Source organism: Stegostoma tigrinum, chromosome 32 (genome assembly GCF_030684315.1).
Source record: "Stegostoma tigrinum isolate sSteTig4 chromosome 32, sSteTig4.hap1, whole genome shotgun sequence".
Classification (NCBI taxonomy): Eukaryota; Metazoa; Chordata; class Chondrichthyes; order Orectolobiformes; family Stegostomatidae; genus Stegostoma; species Stegostoma tigrinum.
Window position 1 is genome coordinate 33456789 of NC_081385.1, and position 22029 is coordinate 33478817.

The 22029-nt window shown below is 41.6% G+C and overlaps 1 protein-coding gene across 7 annotated transcripts in view; it reads left to right on the forward strand.

The window, feature by feature from the left end:
* LOC125466945 (CMP-N-acetylneuraminate-beta-galactosamide-alpha-2,3-sialyltransferase 4-like) overlaps nucleotides 1–22029 on the forward strand; it is a 116376-nt gene that overhangs the window by 56899 nt on the left and 37448 nt on the right. For 6 of the 7 annotated variants that reach the window (XM_059639065.1, XM_059639064.1, XM_059639069.1 and 3 more), the window contains 6 exons: nucleotides 839–932; nucleotides 4669–4747; nucleotides 5353–5400; nucleotides 11910–11945; nucleotides 20796–20855; nucleotides 20952–21052. In XM_059639065.1, the coding sequence (XP_059495048.1) occupies nucleotides 908–932; nucleotides 4669–4747; nucleotides 5353–5400; nucleotides 11910–11945; nucleotides 20796–20855; nucleotides 20952–21052 (349 nt within the window). In that variant the 5' untranslated portion in view covers nucleotides 839–907. The remainder of the gene's footprint in view (nucleotides 1–838; nucleotides 933–4668; nucleotides 4748–5352; nucleotides 5401–11909; nucleotides 11946–20795; nucleotides 20856–20951; nucleotides 21053–22029) is intronic. The other variant, XM_059639067.1, reaches the window with a different exon arrangement.

Sequence of the window (22029 nt, forward strand, 5' to 3'; positions counted from 1 at the left end):
TTTGGGTGATGAAGTTCCTCCTGACCTCAGTCCTACATCTGCTTTCCTTATTTAGAGGCAATGCTCTCTAGTCCTAGTTTCTCCTGCTAGCAGAAACAACCTCCCTGCCTCCACTTTATCTATCCCTTCATAATCTTATATGTTTCTATAAGATCTCCCCTCATTCTTCTGAATTCCAATGAATATAAGCCGAGTCTACTCAGTCTCTCTTCAAAATTCAACCCTTTCGACTCTGGAATCAACCAAGTGAATCTCCTCTGCATCCCCTCCGGTGCTAGTATACCCCTGCTCAAGGAAGGCGACTAAAACTGCACGTAGCACTCCAGGTGTGGCCTCACCAGGGCCTTATACAGCTGCAGCACAGCCTCCCTGTTTTTAAACTCCATCTCTCGAGCAGGACAACTTGATAGCACTGCTCACAATTATTACTTGGTCGGATATGCTACAGATGAAGAAAATGTTTCCATTAACTGATGGGACAAGGGCTAAGGGACATTGATTTAAGATTTTGGACAACAAATTCAGGGGCAACCTGAAAGGAAAGGTTTTCTTTTGCAATGAGTGGTTTTGACCCATAACTAACTGCCCATGCTGACGGTGAAAGCAGAAACAATGATTTCAAATGGAAATTGGATGGGAATTGGATTAAATAAATCTGCAGGGATGCAGAGACCATTCTGGGGAGCTTGGTGAACCTGTATGGTGTCTGTGTGTTGAACAGACTCCTCTTGTGGAGTAGATAACACTATATTACTTTAACATTTTTTGATTTGTGAAATTGCATTGCAATAATTAAGCAATATTTTTAAATCTAAAATCCCCTTTCTTCCTATTACAGATGAAATGTCCCATAAAGCCCTAAGTCCAAGAAGTGGGAATTCGATCATTGCTTGGCTGACCAATAAGGATGAAATTCCGAATAAATAGGAGGGGTTTGTTGTGCACTGCAGTATCTTTGTGTTCTGTCTGGAGTTTGAAACTCTGATCAAAGGCACACGTGAAGCCAGTTGCATTTTTATTGTAATCGGATGAGGAAGGCCACCAGATGTGGCATTGCTAAACAGAAGCAAAGTTAGAACATACAGTCTGTCACGTTCTCAGGATATCATAAAATACATCTCAATCAATAAAGTGTTTTTGTATTGAACCCATTTTTACACAATAGGTGATGCCACAGCCGACTTGTCACATCAAGTACCCACAAACAACAAGATGACAAGGAACTATCACTCCACCTTAATGATCTTGGTTGAAGTCTAAATATTGGCTAGGACATGATGGAGAACCTCTTTAAACTAATGTCAATTTATCCTTTATATGCTGTCAGGGTAGATGGGCCGCATCAAATTGGCAGCTTCTTGGATAGTCTAAGACTCCCTTAGTCATTGATTCATTTATTACGAGGAGAGAATGCAGCTGTCTTCAGTAAAGAGTTCCACAGACTCAATATTCTTTTGAGAGAAAAAAAGTCTGCACTATCTCTGCATCACTGGACAAACCCTCACTCTGAGATAGAACATAGAACAGTACAGCACAGAACAGGCCCTTCAGCCCATGATGCTGTGCCGACCACTGATCCTCATGTATGCACCCTCAAATTTCTGTGACCATATGCATGTCCAGCAGTCTCTTAAATGTTCCCAATGACCTTGCTTCCACAACTGCTGCTGGCAATGCATTCCATGCTCTCACAACTCTCTGTGTAAAGAACATGCCTCTGACATCCCCTCTATACTTTCCTCCAACCAGCTTAAAACTATGATCCCTCGTGTTAGCCTTTTCTGACCTGGGAAATAGTCTCTGGCTATCAACTCTATCTATGCCTCTCATTATGTTGTATACCTCAATTAGGTCCCCTCTCCTCCTCCTTTTCTCCAATGAAAAGAGTCCGAGCTCAGTCAACCTCTCTTAATAAGATAAGCCCTCTAGTCCAGGCAGCATCCTGGTAAACCTCCTCTGAACCCTCTCCAAAGCATCCACATCTTTCCTATAATAGGGCGACCAGAACTGGGCGCAGTATTCCAAGTGCGGTCTAACCAAAGTTTTATAGAGCTGCAACAAGATCTCACGGCTCTTAAACTCAATCCCCCTGTTAATGAAAGCCAAAACAACATATGCTTTCTTAACAATCCTGTCCACTTGGGTGGCCATTTTAAGGGATCTGTGTATCTGCACACCAAGATCCCTCTGTTCCTCCACACTGCCAAGAATCCTATCCTTAATCCTGTACTCAGCTTTCAAATTCGACCTTCCAAAATGCATCACCTCACATTTATCCAAGTTGAACTCTATCTGCCACCTCTCAGCCCATCTCTGCATCCTGTCAATGTCCCGCTACAGCCTACAACAGCCCTCTATACTGTCAACGACACCTCCAACCTTCATGTCGTCTGCAAACTTGCTGACCCATCCTTCAATCCCCTCATCCCTCTGGTGGTGCCCTCTGGTTCTTCTGTCCCACAAGGGGAAACACTCCCTCTGCAGAAACCCCGTCAAGTCCCATATGAATCTTACATAATTCAGTTAGGTCCCCACTCATTCTTTTAAACTGCAGTGAGTACAGGCCCAATTTACTCAGACTGTCCTCAAAGAAATTTCCTACCTACCTAGTATCAGCCTAATGAATCTTCACTGGACTGCCTTCAATGGCAATAAACTTTCTTAGACAAGCCACCTCATAATGCTTCGTAATCTCACTCTTCAAAATGCCAATAACCACAGGTCCAAAGTGCTTAACCTGTTCTCAAATGATATTATTCTAAGGCATTGTCCTGGCTACACTGTATGAACTCATCCTTCAGGCTACTTTGCCAAATTGATTTGACCAGTCGACATGATGATTAAAATCACTAACGATTATTGCAGCAACTTTCTCCCAAACCCCCATTGTTCTGATCTGCACACAGCTTTGACTATAAAATTTTGCTGCAATACTTCTCCACGCTCATACATTTAACATCTTTTATTCTTATCTATCTCATCATAGCCAAAGATTCACCTGCAACATAATCTCTTCCCATTTTTATATTGTTACCTCAGATGTTCCCTAAGGATCTATCACTGACCTCCTTCTATTTCTCACTTACATGTTGCCCCTTGGTGACATTACACTATAGCCGGGGGCTTGTTTTAAGAAGCACACTTGTGACAGACAAGCCCACTTTACCACCACCTCTTTCAGTTCCTTACTACACATAAATTATCAGACTTCTTGTCCCACTTCCAATGCTGGCTAATGGAAATCACCTCCAATTAAATATTCGAAAGACCGAAGCTGCAGGCCATAAACTTTGTGCCCTATGAAAGGACTCCATCCCTTTTCCTGACAACTGCTGAAGCCTGAAAAAGGCACTTTGCAACCATGATGCTGTCGTTGATCTTGCAAAGAGCATCCTGCTCCCTCTCTTAGACTGCCTGCGAACCATCTTTGAGTGCTTCCCTGCTTCCGTTCAAACACCTGCGAAACTCCCATCCATGTCCTTGTTACCTCTTGACCTGACTATTCCGATATATTCCTGCCTGGCCTCCAGAAAGTTGAGATTGTTGAAAGCTTGGGTGTTGGTTCCTGAAACCTAACCTGCAATAAGCATCTTTTTATCCATCATGCCTATTCTTGGTGACCATTGTTGTTCTCAAGTTTAAAGTTGTCATCTTTGCTTTCAAACTACACTTGACATCATCCCTCCCATTGCACTAATTTCCTCTAGCCCCATGGCTGCCTGGGAAACCCTGTCAATTCTGCTCTCTTGAGTATTCTTGATGTGAATTGCTGCACCATTGGTGACTATTTGAGTCATCTGGATGGTTACATGAATAGGAAGGGAATAGAAGGGTTTGGACTGAATAAGGGCAGAAGGTTTGTTTTTTCAGTTGAGTCAGGGTTTGATGATCAGCACAGGGTTGGAGAGCTAAAGGACCTGTTCTTCTACTCTGCTCCTCTTTTGTTCTTTGTTATGTCTTCAGCTACGGAAGCTCGCAGCTTTGAAGTCCCTCATTAAATTTCTCAATTTTTTTAACCTCTTTCCTCCTTCAAAAAGATCATTAAAATCTACTTCTTTGACCAAATATTGAGTCACCTTGCTTGATATCCCCTCATGTGGCTCTAAAGTAGTCCCGTTCAACATTTTGAGACATTCTGTTACATTACAGGTGCTATATGTTGCTGTTTTTGTTGACCGGTGAGATTGAATAACTCTCATTTTGATTCTCAGTTTACTCAGAATTGAAATAAATCTTGTGCTTTCATTTGGCATCTAACTTGCATCCCGTTTCAGTTCATGTGATGGGAAGTAGACAAATCACAATTCAATAATCAAAGAAATGTGGATGCTGAAGATCTAAAACAAAAAAATACAGAAAATGCTGAAGAAGCTCACCAGGGCTGGCAGCATCTGTAGAGAGAGACAAGAATTAATGTTTCAAGTCCAGCGATGTTTCTTCAGAACTTGAGGTCACTGGATTCGAAATGCTGTTTCGGTTTTCTCTCCACAGACAATGACTGACTTTCTCCAGCAACTTCTGTTTTCGTTACAGTTCAGTGTTCAGAGAGAGGTTTCATCTCAGGTTATAGTGGTGCACTGTTACAATTTTAATGTTCATGGTCTGACTCTTGCTGTAAACTCTAATATGGAATAGCTCAAAATAATTATTTTCTTGTGTTGTTTACAGATTGGAATAAGAATAAATGTTTCTTTCCTTTCACATTGATCTTATTCATTTTGGCCATTCATTGGGCCACGTTCTTTGGGTAAGTCATTTTGAGTGTCTTCTCTATGAATCAGTATCTTTTTGATACTTAATATAATTAATTACTGCATTGTTGAACATATGTGTATGCAAGATTTATTGGTGTTTGTAACCATTATAAAGTAGGAACATTTTCTTTCAAGATGTTTATTGAACAATTCTAATCCTGTTGTACAACAATGGCCATTTCCATACTTGTTTAGAAACTACAGGCTCAAGTCAAAATTCTGAGATGTATAGATCTATATATATATATAAGATCTTGCTCTTTGTGTTAAAGCCTGTTTAATATGATTCATCCATATAATTATTTCTCCCCCGCAACAAATCTTAACACTCGCCCACATTATTTCCTGGCCTGAAGAGGAAACATTTTGTTGCTGAAGAGTTAGAATTTACAAACCTTTTAAACTTCTGCATATTTCACTTTGAAGCCGATTGTTTAAAATAAAGGTCCTTTCGCAGTATAATGCATGATGAAGAGGTCATGAATATAGCAGTGAGATGTCTTTCAGTATATTGATTTTTATTTACTGAATTATCAAAATTCACTCTTACTTTATTTATGTATCTTGTGTCTGACATATGACGTTTCATGCGTTTTAGATCATCGCTCCAACTGGGAAAATTCCACATTGACATCACCTCCCGACTGTGAGTAAAAAACAAGCTCTATCATTCTCGCATCCTTACCTCAGTGGGTGTTTGTAGAGTTAAACCATCAATTCCAATGGCACCTTGGAAATGAAAGTCTTTTTCTCCAGCTCCTAAGTGAGGCTAATTGTCCAGACATAGAAGTTAGTTGAATAAAGAGCAGAAAAGATCATGCACTTAAACTACTGTCTCCCTCCCTCCATAAACTCCATATCCAAACATCCCTTTTTCCCGAACCCTGGTCTCAGGGAATCCCTAGAGTGCAGATAGAGGCCATTTGGCCGATTCAAAATGCACTGACCCTTCAAAGAGCATTCAACACTGGTCACGTGACCCCACATTAACCACAGTTATTCCAGGAAGCCTGCATATCCCTGGAAACTATGGGTAATTTAAGTTACCCAATCCACCTAACTTGCACATCTTTGGATTGCAGTAGGAAACCAGACCATCCAATGGAAATCCACACAGATACAGGGAGAATTCCACACAGAAAATTGCTGAGGCCTGGAATCAAGCCCTTGGCCCTGGAGCTGGAGGCAGCAGTGCTAACCACTCTATAACCATACTGCCCATAAGGTCTCTTAAAGTTTATGGGTTGTTAAGCATTTTCTGACACATTGGAGCTTTTGGCCTTGGGAGTCATAGAGTCATAGAGCTGTACAGCATGGAAACAGATCCTTTAGTCCAACTCATCCATATCAATCAGATATCCTAAATTAATCTAGTTCCATTTGCCAGCATTTGGCCCATATCCCTCTAAACCCTTCCTGTTCAAAGACACATCCAGAAGCCTTCTAAATGTAATTGTACCAGCCTCCACCACTTTCTCCGGCAGATCATTCTATAAACGTACTACCTTCTATGTGAAAAATAGGTCCTTGCACATTTCTTAAGCAATTTAATTAAACCAAACTAGCATATTTGACAACTGTTCCAAAAATGATTTTTATCATTTATTTTTCCACAAAAGAACAACTGGCTGAGGATGAGCCACTGAGGATGGTTTCCTGGGAAATTTGTTAAGTGAGAGTAATTGCTCTCGATATTAAGGCAGCAGTTGACAGAGTGTGATATCAAGGGGACCCAACACAATTGAAGTCAGCGGGAATCAGAGTAACCACCTACTGATTAGAGTCATACCTAAGGAAGATAGTTATAGTATCAGAGACCAATGATCTCGTACTGACAATATTGCGGCAGGGGTTCCATGAACTGCTGCCCTGGGTGTAACCATCTGAAGCTGATCTGTTAATGATTTCCCTGTATTAAGAGGTCTAATGCAGCGATGTTTGCTAATGACTGCATGACGTTTGACACTCCTCACATTAGAATTTGTCTGTGACCACATGCAGTAAGACTTGGACAATGTCGATAAAGTGTGAAGCTGGCGGAACACAGCAGGTCGGGCAGCATCAGAGGAGCAGTAAAGTTGACATTTCAGATTTACACATGGTGAAGGGTGGAAACCTGAAACGTCGACTTTCCTGCTTTTCTGATGCAGCCTCACCTGCTGCATTCCTCCATCTCCACACTGTATTGACTGACTCCGGTGTCTGCAAGTCTTGCTATCTTCGGGAGACTTGGACAATGTTCAAACTTAGGCAATAATTAGCAGCTAGCACGCATATCATATAAGTATGTGGAAATAACCATCTCCAACAAGATAACATTGAACCAACTTTTCATACATTCAATGGCATTTCCATCACTGAATCCACAACAATCTATATTGTGGGAATTTCAATTGACCACAAACTTAATTGTAATATCTATATAAATCTTCATGTTACAGAGCAGGTTGGAAGCTGGGAATTCTGCATTCAGCAACTTACTTTCTCACTTCCCAGGTACAAAGAAGAGCCCAATGATTATATTCTTGCAACTTCAAAAGAAAGGGAGCATTGCTGAATGCATTTTTACTTTCTATCTCGGTGAAGACCACTTTCATTTTGAAAAGAAATGAATCTCAGTTATTAGCTGAATGATTGTGCCACAGGATTTCATTTTTCAAGCACTGTACCAAGAGTTAAATAAAACAAGCTCTGTTAATGGATCACTTTCTTTCGCTAACATTTATACTTTAAGCCTGAAAATCTCAATAGAACATTCCTTATTCTAACTTTCACCCAAAACATAGAACATTACCGCACAGTACAGGCCCTTCGGCCCTCGATGTTGTGCCGACCTGTCATACCGATCTCAAGCCCATCTAACCTACACTATTCTATGTACATCCATATGCTTATCCAATGATGACTTAAATGTACCTAAAGTTGGCGAATCTACTACCGTTACGGGCAAAGCATTCCATTCTCTTACTACTCTCTGAGTAAAGAAACTACCTCTGACATCTGTCCTATATCTTTCACTCCTCAATTTAAAGCTGTGCCCCCTCGTGCTCGCCGTCACCATCCTCGGAAAAAGGCTCTCCCTATCCACCCTATCTAACCCTCTGATTATTTTATATGTTTCAATTAAGTCACCTCTCAACCTTCTTCTCTCTAATGAAAACAGCCTCAAGTCCCTCAGCCTTTCCTCATAAGATCTGCCCTCCATATCAGGCAACATCCTAGTAAACCTCCTCTGCACGCTTTCCAAAATCCACATCCTTCTTATAATGCGGTGACCAGAACTGTACACAATACTCCAAGTGCGGTCGCATCAGAGTTTTGTACAGCTGCAGCATAACCTCTTGGTTCCGGAACTCGATCCCTCCATTAATAAAAGCTAAAAGACTGTATGCCTTCTTAACAGCGCTGTCAACCTGGGTGGCAACTTTCAAGGATCTGTGCACATGGACACTGAGATCTCTCTGCTCATCTACACTACTAAGAATCTTACCATTAGCCCTGTACTTTGCCTTCCGGTTACTCCTACCAAAGTGCATCACCTCACACTTGTCTGCATTAAACCCCATTTGTCACCTCTCAGCCCAGCTCTGCAGCTTATCTATGTCTCTCTGCAACCTATAGCATCCTTCGTCACTATCCACAACTCCACCGACCTTAGCGTCGTCTGCAAATTTACTAACCCATCCTTCTACGCCCTCACCCAGGTCATTTGTAAAAATGACAAACAGCAGTGGACCCAACACCGACCCTTGCGGTACACCACTAGTAACTGGTCTCCAGGGTGAACATTTCCCATCAACTACCACCCTCTGTTTTCTTTCAGCAAGCCAATTTCTGATCCAAACTGCTATATCTCCCACAATTCCATTCCTCCGCATTTTGTACAAGAGCCTATTGTGGGGAACCTTATCGAACGCCTTGTTGAAATCCATATACACCACATTAACCGGTTTACTCTCATCTACCTGTTTGGTCACCTTCTCAAAGAACTCAATAAGGTTTGTGAGTCACGACCTTCCCTTCACAAAACCGTGCTGACTATCCCTAATCAATTTATTCTTTTCTAGATGATTATAAATCCTATCCCTTATAACCTTTTCCAACACTTTACCAACAACTGAGGTAAGGCTCACTGGTCTATATTTACCCGGGTTGTCTCTACTCCCCTTCTTGAACAGGGGAACCACACGTGTTATCCTCCAGTTGTCTGGCACTATTTCTGTAGACAATGATGAGTTAAAGATCAATGCCAAAGGCTCGGCAATCTCCTCCCTGGCTTCCCAGAGGATCCTAGGATAAATCCCATCCGGCCCAGGGGACTTATCTATCTTCACCCTCTGAAGGATTTCTCATACCTCTTCCTTGTGAACCTCAATCCCACCTAGTCTAGTAGCCTGTATCTCAGTATTCTCCTCGACAACATTGTCGTTTTCTAGAGTGAATACTGTTGAAAAATATTCATTTAGCGATTCCCCTATCTCCTCTGACTCCACACATAACTTTCCACTACTATCCTTGATTGGGCCTAATCTTACTTTCGTCATTCTTTTATTCCCTAAATACCTATAGAAAGCCTTAGGGTTTACCCTGATCCTATCCGCCAACAACTTCTCATGTCTCCTCCCATGCCAATCAGATTTCAATTTCAAAACCTTTGTTTTTAAATGCTCAAGAAATGTTTGCTTCATGCTGATTAACAAGTGACATTGTGAAATGCGGGACTGTGTCAATAAGATACTCGATAAGCATGTATTGGTTAAGGAGAAAGAAGATGTTACAGAGGGTTCAAGGATAGAGTCAACTTGTCTTGAGCTAAAGAATAAAAAGAGGTCAATCAGTTTGCTTGATGTAATCTATAGATCACTAACGAGTGGAAAACCTGTAGAGGACCAAATCTTCAGGGAAATTACAGAGAGGTGTAGTACAGTAACTATTATAGGGGACTTTAGTTACCCAGATATAAACTGGGATACTTGTAGTGTAAGGGGTTCGTATTCCCAGATTGTATTCAGGCGATTTCCTCCAGCAGCATATGTCCAGTCCAACAAGAAAGGATACACTGTTAGACCTGGCCCATGGAAGTGAGGTGGGCCAGGTGGATCACGTGTTGGAGAGGGAACATTTAGGAAACAGTGAGAATTGTATCATAAAGTTCAGAATGATGTATGTTAATCCTGATTAAGAAAAACCAATTGCCAGAGAGCTGACTTTGGTAGAGCAAGAAAAGAGCTGGGCAGGATTTACTGGTACCAAGGGGTTGACAGAAAAAAACAGCGGCTGAACAATGGACTCCGTTCACAGAGCAGATGATTAGGCAAGGGATATTCCCTCAAATGGGACGACAAGGACAATCAAACCCAGTTCTGAGGAAGGGTCACTGGGCCCGAAACGTTAACTCTGTTTTCTCCTCCACAAATGCTGCCAGACCTTCTGAGCTTTTCCAGCAACTTTGGTTTTGTTCAAACCCAGTGGTCCCCGGCTGACAAAGGAGGTAGAAATTAACATTAGAAAGAAAAGGTGTGCTTATGACAGGGGAATGGCAGAAAATACATCAGGGGCCCAAGAAAAATACCGAAGGCTCAGAGGGAATATGCAAAAGCCTGAAGAATTATGATTGAAGATATTCAGCTAACATAAGGGGAGAACCCAAAATCTTCTATTGGCATATGAACAGTTAAAGAAGTAGGTCTAAGTAAAGATCAAAAAAAATGGGCATTCACATGGAGGCAGGGGCATGTCTGAGGTGTTAAGTGAATACTTTGCATCTATCTTTACGAAAGAGGAGGCGTTGCCCAGACCATGGTGACAAAGGAGCCTGTCACTAGCCGATGCCAATATTAATAAAGAAATAGTATTGGATAGACTGTGGCACTTAAAGGTGACAAGGCACCAGGAATGAATGAACTGCATCCATGTAATTTGAAGGAAATGATGGTTGCCTTGAGCAGACACCACCCTAATCTTCTGGTCTTCCCAGGTGGTGTTGGAAGGCGGGGATTGCATATATTGCAGCTTTGTTCAAGAACAGATATAATGATTATCCCTGCAATTCTAGACCAATCATTTTAACTACGGTGATGGGGAAATTTCGAGAAGTTATTATTTGGAATAGAATACTAGTCACATTGAAAAAGTATGTTGATTCCGAAGTATCAGCATGTGTTTCTAAAGGGGAATTCTTGTTTCAACAACTGGCTTGAGTTTTTTTGAGGAGGTTAATTGAAAGCTTTGATGAGGGTAATGCAGTTGATGTGGCGTATTTCAGTTGACACAAAACTTGGAAGAATTGTAACCAGTAAGGAGGACATCATAGAACTGTAAAAGGACACAGGCAAGTGATGGAGTGGGTAGATAGGTCGTAGATGAGGTTCAATGCCGAGAAGTGTGAGGTGATGCATTTTGTTTGGAAGAATGTTGAAAGACAATATCAAACAAGAGTTATAATTCTAAAGTGGGTACAGGAGCGGAGGAAACAGGGTGTGCACGGATGCACAAATAATTGAAGGGACAGGACAGGCAGAAAGAGCAATTAATGAAGCAGTAAAGTCAGCTTTAGTAATAGAGGTATAGAGTATAAGAGAAAGGAAGTGAAGTTGATCTTGTACCAAGACACTTGAAGGCAGGAATGTTCCAGGAATGAGAACTTTCAGTGATGAGGACAGATTAAAAAATTTGGGATTGCTCTCCTTGAGAAGAAGAAGGCTGACAGGAGATTTGATGGATGTTTTCAAAATCAGGCTGGATAGAGAGAAATTGTTCCCACTCGTAAAAAGAATGAGACTGAGAGGGCATAGAATCAATGACCTGCGTACATAAAGCAAGGAGCATGTGAGAAAAGCACCTTTTCACACAGCAAGTAATTGATGTCTGGGATGCACTATCTGGCAATATGGAGGAGACAGGCATTCAAGAGATAAAAAATAGTGGGCAAGAGAATGGAGCAAAGGCAGGAGATTGGCACTAGGCAATGATGCGCAACTGAAGAGCCAATACAGGCTCGATGGGCCTATTGGCTTTTGTGCTGTAACAATTCTGAGATTTTGTGATTCTGTATGTGTGTTTTGATTATCGTTACTTGCTGTAACAGGAGCATTTATTCAGTGTCACTATTAATTGCCTGTCTCTCTAATGTTAATGTTTATTTCTTTTCCTCAGATTCAGAAAAGTTGTTAAATTTGATTTTGCACACTCGTAAGTAAAACTGTTAGTCCCCTTCTAACTCACATCAGGATCACAGTTGGGCTGTCTTCATAGGTGCAGAACTTGGCTATCAGTTTCTGCTCAGCGATTCTGCATTGTTGTGTATCTTGAAAACTGTTTGATCACCTGTAGAAACTTATTATTTGACACTTTACTCACACTGTTTGTAGGATATTTTGATCTCTTTGCCCATGATCTCTCTGCCTTTAAATTCTGTGTCTGTGCACTTCCTACTCGCATCACCTGATGAAGGGACTACACTCTGAAAGCTTGTGTTTTCAAATAAACCTTTTAGACTATAACCTGGTGTTGTGTGACTTCTGACCTGCCTCAACTTGTTCAACCAGTTGAGTGCACACGTTTGTTGCTACAGCAAGTTATTCGTTCCAGTGTCAAGAGATTGAATAATCTTGACCCCCTGGCCCTCGGTGAATCCTGCAGGATTTCCAGTTGGATATTAGAAAACTTGTGGGCCCCTTCTCCCCTTTTCTCAGCCGTTATCATGAATTATCACTGAACAGTAAAATGGTTCCATGACTGAACTAGGCCATTCAGCCAATTGGGCTTCCAGAGCAATTCAGGGAGTCCCAGTCTGTTATCTCTTGCCCGTAACCCATACAATTCATCCCTTAATGACTTAGCCCAATGTTTGATAAAAGTCTCAGTTGACTTTCCCTCCAAAAAGCCCTTAGGTACTACATTCTGGCATTAGATCACAGCATGAATACATTTTGCCTTGTGTTCTTATTGTTTTTTTTAATTTCTCTACCCTTCCACCGATGAGAACAGTTTCTCTTTATCCATTCTGTTCGGACTCCTCATGATTTTGAACATTTTAACAAATCTCCTCTAACTCTCCTCCTATCGAAGGAAAATAATCTAATTTTCTTCAAATTATTGATGTTCCTCAAATCTCCAACCATCTTCGTAAACCTTATCCTGCCTCTAAAAACTTCACATCTTCCTGGAATTGATCACAGTACTCTAAACTGAGGCCAAACTGTTGTTTTACAAAGATTCACTTAATTTCTTTTATTTTGTATATCAAGCCCAAGTTCCTGGAATGCTTTCTAAATCAGCTTTTCAACCTTTGCTGTCAACTCCAATGATTTGTGCACATGTACAAAATCTACTTGCTGCCACAAGCCCTTTACAACTATCATTAATTTAAATTACTTTTCCTCAAGCTTCCTGCTGAAATCCATCACTTCATCCTTCTCTGTTTAATTTTCATCTTCCATGTCTCTGCCCATTCAAACTGGTTTCATTCTTTTTTGACCCAAGCTTTGCACCTTCTGCAAGCTCTTTGAATACCAAAGTCTAAATCATTCGATTTGGTCTTGAAAATCTTTGGTCTTAGAGCTAACCCCTGGGCAATTGCACAGTGTACCTTCCTCCAGTTCGAAAAACAACCACTTAGTGCTAATCTGTTTTAGCACACAATGACTTTTGTTAAAGTTTCTCTCACTCAAATTAATCACTGAGCTACGCTTAACACCATTTGATATCTAATGCTCCACTCCAATTCTCATCCATACTCCCTGTGGCCGTGGAATTATTTGCTTACTTTTAGTTTAAACTTCAAGTTTGGGCACCATTCCTCTAATCTTGTATGCAACAAAATCAATCTACAAATCTTTGCACCTTCAGCATTAGCTGTTTAACACTTTAGAGCTTGATTCTTGATGATGTGAGACATGTAGCTGAAGCATTTCACCTTGCTCTGGACAAGGCAACAGGGGGAGACAATGGCCTACTAGTATTATTACTGGGCTGTTAATCCACGGACCCAAATAACATTTTGGGGTCCTGGGTTCAACCCCCACCATGATAGATGGTGGAATTTGAATTTTATGAAACTATCTGGAATTAAGAATCAAATGATGACCATTAACTCATTGTTCATTGCCAGACAAACCCCTTCTGGTTCACTAATGTCTTTTAGGGAAGGAAACTGCCACTCTCACCTGGTCTGACCTACATGTGACTCCAGACCATCAGGAATGCAGTTGACTCTGAACAATTAGGGATCGGCAATAACCGCTGCCTGGACAGTAATGCCCTCATACTGCGAATGAATTTAAAAAAAGCAAGGCTATCTAATTCTAAATGCTTATAATATTTTACAACAGAAGAAAAGGATTCTGATTGTTTGATAAATTAACTCTGATTGTCCTAGGAAGGTCCTTTTTTTTAAAGTGGTTAGTAATAATACCACTAGGCCATTGCCTCCCCCTGCTGCCCTGACCAGAGCAAGGCAAAATGCTTCAGCTACATGTCTCACTTATCATCAAGATTCAAGCTCTAAAGTGCTAAGCAGCTAATGCTGAAGGTGAAAAGATTTGTAGATTGATTTTTGTTGCATACAAGATTAGAGGAATGGTGCCCAAACTTGAAGTTTAAACTAAAAGAAAGCAAATAATTCTACAGCCACAGGAGTATTTTAGACAAAATTTGACATTGAGCTAGTGAAAGATATATGTGGCCAACACCCTAATCAAAGCATTTCTTCAAGAAGAATTGAGAAGTACAGACGTTTTCAAAGGGAATTTCAAAGTTAGGATTGCAGAAATCTGATGCTATAAATCATTGATGTTTAGAGGGATTTCTAGCAACCTTATTGCTGAACCAGTAAGTCAGCACTTCCAGCAACTCTGGAGAATTGTCCTTAACTCTGGGTCTGCTGAACTTGTGATTGGTTCCTCGTTTCTCAGCTTCAGTCTGCTCCAGGCAGCACCTCACCAGTTTGCTCAGAAAACTAACCTCTGTTTGCTTCTAGAATTTGTTTTCCAACTTCACCATCATTTTCATAAACCCAGAACTGGCTCTGTACTCCTTTTGCATTTCCATTATTAGGGAAATCCTCCGCATGCACAATATCTGGCAGTTGGTCTTTTGCTGCTGATCTCGCTCTAAGCCTTGTTCAAAATTACATGTCTGTGTATCTTAAAAAAATTAAATTTCCTATTTCTTTTCACCTCCATGACTATTTTCTGTTGCAGGTCTTTTTTTCACATCTTGCCTCTCAGGTGCCCTTCCAGCTCAAATCTCCACTCCAACCCATCTGTACATCTAGATCTTACTATTCTCTTGGCACCAATTCAGGCTTGGCTACCTGATATAAACCTAAAGCTTCCCCATATGTCTCTCTTGGAATACTCTGGCTGGCTCCTGAAGGCATTTGCCATTGACTTATTTCAAGCAGAAACTTCATTGCCCGATCCTACTGTCTCTTCATTCTTGGATGTCAATGCATCGACTGACAGCTAATCTTCATGATCGCCTTCTTGTACCACACACCAGTCCTGTTGTTGGCCTTGTAGACTCTGCCAGTGGATCAACTGTCATCACTCCATCTGCATCTCCCACCGGAAATTCCATTTCCCTGTGAAATAAACCCTTGCTATCCATGATGGATGATTGCACTAACATAATGACCTTGACAAAAACCTAATTGAGGGGAAATGACACTTTTTCCCGAAATGAAGCCTATATGCCTGGCCATACTTCCACCACTTGCCCTATTCAAGCTATCACAGTGTGTCTGTGGCTATTATTACCAACTGACACTTTGTCCTAACCCTCTACTGTGCTTCTCCTCCTTTGAGTGTCTCACTTTGTTGAACCTCTCTTTCTATAGCCTCATGTTGTACTGAAATGGAGTCAAAATGACAGGGCGTAGGGTAGGGGATGGACCACGTTTAGAAATGTTGCTTCTGCTGTGTAAGGACTTCATGACCCTGAAGCAATGATGTTTTGGAGCTACGCATCACTGACTATAAATAGCCCAATGTTGATTGAGTAGGGTTGCACAGCACTGTCTGGAAGAACACCACCAGAGAGCAAAAGATCTGGAAAGGAAGATTCACATTAGCAAATGGATATGCATGCATGAGGAAGATAGACTAGTGCTTCCACAAAGTAACCATAAATCAAAGCGTTATATATCTATCATTACCAAATATAGCTGTTTTTAGTATTAATGTGTGTTAAACAATGTTCCTTTGAATTCTAAGCCTGCAGATAGTGGTCAGTCAGTTTTGAATCTAAATTCATAGTGTGGCAGCAAACCACATGTAAAAGAGTTTTCAGAGTTTCACTGGACTATTTATAGTGTAGCGTTCCTTGTGTACTTCAGGTGGGTTTCTACCAGAGAGTGCTGTGCAATCGTTCTTTATCCATTCTGTGCTATTTATACCCAGTGATGTGTAGTTCCACGACATGTTTTCAGTTGTTTCAGTGGCGGAAGTCCAGGAGGAAGCATGAGGGCAGTCTGGGGAGGTAAGCATTTCGATTATAAGAGTCTTACCTCGCGTGACTGGGCCTTTTAGCAGCAGAGGGAGAGGCAAAAGCAAAGACCAGGGGGCCGCCAGGAATATATTTGGTCAGTGACTGAACCCGAGACGCTACACGTGTAGTGTCTCCCACCCATCCTCTAACCCAACCTTACCAACATACCTCTGGGTTCAGCAGTATGTTGGTAAGGTAGGGTTTTTCTATTTTTTCTATTTCTTCTGTATCGTGTAATTGGTTAAAAATTTACTTTTTTAAAATTTATCTATTAATTGGTTACAGAAAAAAGACCATAGCAGAGAAGTGTTAGAAAGTATTTAACTCATAAATTTATATAAAGTAATAAAGCAATTAACTATGTAGAGATGGCTGGGCAAGTGATGTGCTGTAGCTGTATGATATGAGAGCTGGCTGATCCCATTGTGAACAGCAGCGACCACATCTACTGCAAGTGTTGGTTGCTGGAAGAACTCCAGCTCAGAGTTGATGATCTGGAATCTGAGCTTCAAACACTGCGGCACATCCTGGAGGGGGAGAGTTGCCTGGACACTGTGTTTCAGGAGGTTGTCACACCTGGTAGATTAAGTAACTCAAATTCAGTTAGTGATCAGGGACAACAGGGTGTGACTGCAAGTGAAGCAGGTAAGGGGGATCCTATATTTAGGAGCGAAGGAACCTCAGCTTTTGACCTTATTCAACAGGTACAAGATGCTTGCTCCCTGTGGGGATGACTAAAAGGGCTGTGGGGGTGTTGAGCCAGCTCACCATGGCACCATGGTGCAGAAGGCCATTCAAGAGGGGAGCAAAAAGACAATTGGTAGTTATAGGGGATTCTATAGTTAGGGGGATAGATAGTATCCTTTGCAAGCTGGATTGGGGCTCATGCATGGTGTGATGCCTGCCCGGTGCCAGGGTGCAGGACATCTCTGGCCGACTTGAAAGGATATTGGAGCAGGAGGGGGAGGACCTAGTTGTTGTGGTCCACGTTGGGACTAACGACATGGGCAAAGCTGGGATGGGGGGCCTGATGGGGATTATCAAGCACTAGGAATGAAATTAAGGAACAGGTCCTCCAGGATCATAATCTCCAGATTACTGCCTGAGCCACGTGCAAATTGGCTTAGGGATGAGAAAATTAGGGAAGTAAACACATGGCTAAGGGAGTGGTGTGGGAAAGGGCGGTTCCATTTCACGGGGCATTGGCATCAGTTTTGGAACAGGGGCGATCTGTACCGATGGGACTGTTTCCACCTGAACCAGTCTGGGACCAGAGTTCTCGTGAAAAGGAGAAATAGTGTGGTCACTAGGACTTTAAACTAGTGAGTTGGGGAGCAAGGGAAAGGGAAAACGACAGGGAGTATGATGGTAAATAAAAAGGTAGGCAACAGGTTAGCACGTGTGCAGGAGGGTTTAAGTTCAAGGCAGACTGTGAATGAAGCAAAAAGGAAGGATAACTCAGGAGATGCTGGAAATCATGAGGGTAAGAAAGCTAGCATAAAGGCACTTTACCTGAATGCTCGTAGCATTTGTAATAAGGTTGATTGGTTAACAGCACAAATCATTGTGAATGAATATGATTTGGTAGCCATTATGGAGACACGGTTACAGGATAGTCATGACTGGGAGTTAAATATCCAGGGGTACCAGACTATTCGGGAGGACAGACAGGAAGGTAAGGGAGGTGGTGTAGCTCTGATATTCAAGGACGACATCAGGGCAGTGCTGAGAGATGATATAGGTTCTATGGAGAATGAGGTTGAATCCATTTGGGTGGAAATGAGAAATTCTAAGAGGAAAAAATCACTGATAGGTGTAGTCTATAGGCCACCAAATAATAACATCACATTGGGACGGGCAATAAACAAACAAATAGCTAATGCCTGTAAAAATAGTACAGCAATTATCATGGAGGATTTTAATCTACATGTAGATTGGTCGAACCAGCTCAGTCAGCATAGCCTTGAGGAGGAAGTCGTTGAGTGTACCCGTGATAGTTTTCTGGAACAGTATGTAATGGAACCGACGAGGGAGCAAGCTATCCTAGATGTGGTCCTGTGTAATGAGACAGGAATAATTAATGACCTCACAGTTAGGGATCCTCTCAGAAGGAGTGATCACAGTATGGTTGAATTTTGAATTTAGATGGAGAGAGTGAAGATAATATCCAATACCAGTGTCCTATGCTTGAACAAGGGGGACTACAATAGAATGAGGGAGGACTTGGCTAAAGTAGACTGGAAACAAAGCTTTTATGGTGGGACAGTTGACGAGCAGTGGAGGACTTAGAAAGCAATTTTTCAAAGTGCTCAGCAAAAGTATATTCCAGTGAAAAGGAAGGACTGTGAGAAAAGGGGTAATCTGCCATGGGTGTCTAAGGAAATAAGGAAGGATATCAAATTGAAGGAGAAGGCATACAAAGTGGCCAAAAACAGCATGAATCTAGAAGATTGGTAAAACTTTAAAGGTCAATGGAAAGCCACAAAAAGAGCTATAAAGAAAAGCAAGATAGAGCATGAGAAAAAGAAAACTAGAACGGAATATAAAGACAGATAGCAAAAGTTTCTATAAATACATAAAATGAAAAAGAGTGGCTAAAGTAAACGTTGGCTCTTTAGAGGATGATGAGGGGAATTTAGTTGTGGGATATGATGAAATGGCCAAGGCATTGAACAGGTATTTTGTATTGGCCTTCACAGTGAAGGACACTAATAACATGCCAGAAATTGACAAAGAGACGAAGATAGGTGAGGACCTGGAAACAATCATTATTACGGAAGAGGTAGTGTTGGGCAAACTAATGGAGCTAAGGATTGATAAGTCTCCAGGCTCTGATGGAATGCAACTCAGGGTGCTAAAAGAGATGGCGGGAGAAATAGCAGGTTCACTGGCAGTAATTTTCCAAAATTCACTGGACTCTGTGGCAGCCCCAGCAGATTTGAAAACTGCAAATGTGATGCCACTGTTTAAAAAGGGAGGTAGACAATAGATGGGGAATTATAGACCGGTTAGCTTAATCAGTGTAGTGGGGAAGATGCCTGAGTCTATTATCAAGGAAGAAATAGCAAGGCATCTTGATAGAAATTGTCCCGTTGGGCAGACGCCACATGCTTTTATGAAGGGCAGGTCATGCTTGTCAAATCTTTTGGAATTCTATGAAGACATTATGAGGCAGGTAGACAATAGGGACCCAGTTGGTGTGGTGTACTTAGATTTCCAAAAGGCCTTCGACAAGGTGCCGCACAAGAGGTTGCTGCATAAGATAAGGATGCATGATGTTAGGGGTAAAGTATTAGCATGGATAGAGGATTGGTTGACTAATTGGAAGCAAAGAGTGGGGATAAATGAGTGCTATTCTAGCTGGCAATCAGTGACTAGTGGTGTGCCTCAGGGATCGGTGTTGGGACCGCAATTATTTACAATTTACATAGATGATTTGGAGTTGGGAACCACGTGTAGGGTGTCAAAGTTTGCAGATGACACTAAGACGAGTTGCAGAGCAAAGTGTGCAGAGGAATGTGAAACTCTGCAGAGGAACATAGATACATTGAGTGAGTGGCCAAAGGTCTGGCAGATGGAATACAATGTAAATAAATGTGAAGTCCTACATTTTGGTGGGAGTAATAGTAAAAAGGATTATTACTTGAATGGTAAAAAGTTGCAGCATGCTGCTATGCAGAAGGACCTGGGTGCCCTTGTGCTGGAAACACAAAAAGTCGGTCTGCAGGTACAATAAGTAATTAGGAAGGCAAATGGAATTGTGTCCTTCATTGCTAAAAGGATTGAGTTTAAAAGCAGAGATGTTATGTTGCAGCTGTACAAGGTGCTGGTGAGGCCACACCTGGAGTACTGTGTGCAGTTTTGGTCTGCTTACTTGAGAAAGAATGTACTGGCACTGGAGGGGGTGCAGAGGACGTTTTCTAGGTTGATCCTGGAGTTGAGGGGGTTGGCTTAAGAGGAGAGACTGAGTAGATTGGGATTATATTCATTGGAATTCAGAAGATTGAGGGGGCATCTTATAGAAACACATAAAATTATGAAGGGAACAGATAAGATAGAAGTAGAGAAGATGTTTCCACTGGCAGGTGAAGCTTGTACAAGAGGGCATAGCCTCAAGATTAGAGGGAGCAGATTTTGGACTGAATTGAGAAGGAACCTCTTCACCCAGAGGGTTGTTAATCTATGGAATTCCTTGCCCAGTGAAGTAGTTGAACGCGTGTAAGTGGATCTGAGTCCACGAGAAGATCAGCCATGATCTTACTGAATGGTGGAGCTTGCTCGAAGGGCCGAAAGCCCTACTCCTGCTCCTAGTTCTTGTGTTCTTATGTTTGTAAGGTTGCTCCAGAGTACCGAAGCCCTTTAATAACAGAAGTAACATCCCGAAACATGTTTCATTCCACACTCTATGCCTTGTTATTGTGACACTGTTTGAGTACAACATGGGCTATGATTAATTCTGTTGCAGCTTGCTGTGGTTGACAGAGCAAATTTATTGCCACAGGAAAAGCAACAAAATTCCTTTCTCATAAACCTGCCTGTGTTTTATTACAGTCAAACTGAACATTGCTCAACCTGGCTGTCAAGAAACAATAATTTGTCAATCCTCCCAAAGTGAGTCAAAACTATTGATCTCTTCATTTTGACTGATTTAGATTTTAATTTTTAAAAATTTATTCTGATTTCTTACTCGATCTGTTTCTTTTTCAGTTTTATTCAAAATACCGATGTATTTTTAACAATTGAGGGTGGATGGTGGTACAAGCCAAACTATCTGCATCATTCACTACCCTATGGGATTAAAGGCAATGGTGAGGAAGTTTGCAATGCCTTTCATTTGGTCTTTCTTCAGCAGGAAAGGGACAGAGTACTCCTCCACTGTCTGACATATCCAAACTTGAGCTTTTATTTGCCAGTCATCTAAAGGGAATGCAAACAAAATGGTTAGAGGCTGCAGTTCTGTCCCAGAATATCAACCAAATACTGGCAATGTGACCCATGGCTGTCTTACACCTATGAACATGAGAACAAGGAAGGGTAGGTTCATTGGTCCTTTGAGCTCACTCTGCCATTCAATAAGATCATGGCTGATCTGATTTTAACCTCAACCCCACATTCCTGCATATCCTTGATAGTCTTTTATACCCCTGGTACTCAAGTTGTAACTCCTTACTGGGATAGAGTTTTGGGAATCAAGTCCTAATATTTCCAGAGCCATCACACACTTGAAAGATTTTAAAACTACACTAAGATTCCCCAGTTTACCTGACTTTCAGGCCCAGGTTGACAGAAAACCCGAGTTAGGTCTCGGTATTAAGCAGGAACAACTGTAATATGAGGAAATGGATTCTATCAACAGGTAAACAACTATGAACCATCAATGTAGCTTTACTAACTAAAACTCTTATCTCCATATATGTGTCCCCTGCATACATAGACACACAGGAAAGCACATGGACAGAGGGAAAGACAGTGAAGACAGTGTGGTGGCTCTTGTTTGCAGGGCTGCTGAGATTCTTATTTATTTATTTATTTATTCACTTGCCTACTCAGTCATTGGGCATCACTTGCTAGGCCAGGATTTATTGCCTGTGCCTAGTCACCCTTTAGAAGGCGATGATGAGCTCCCTTCTTAACCTCCTATAGTCCATATGGTGTATGCAAACCCTTAATACTGTGAGGGAGGGAGTTCCAGGCATTTAACTCAGGGACACAGAGGAACAGTGATGTATTTCCAAGACTGTATGGTGATGGGTTGAAGAGGATCTTGCTGATGGTGGTGTTCCCG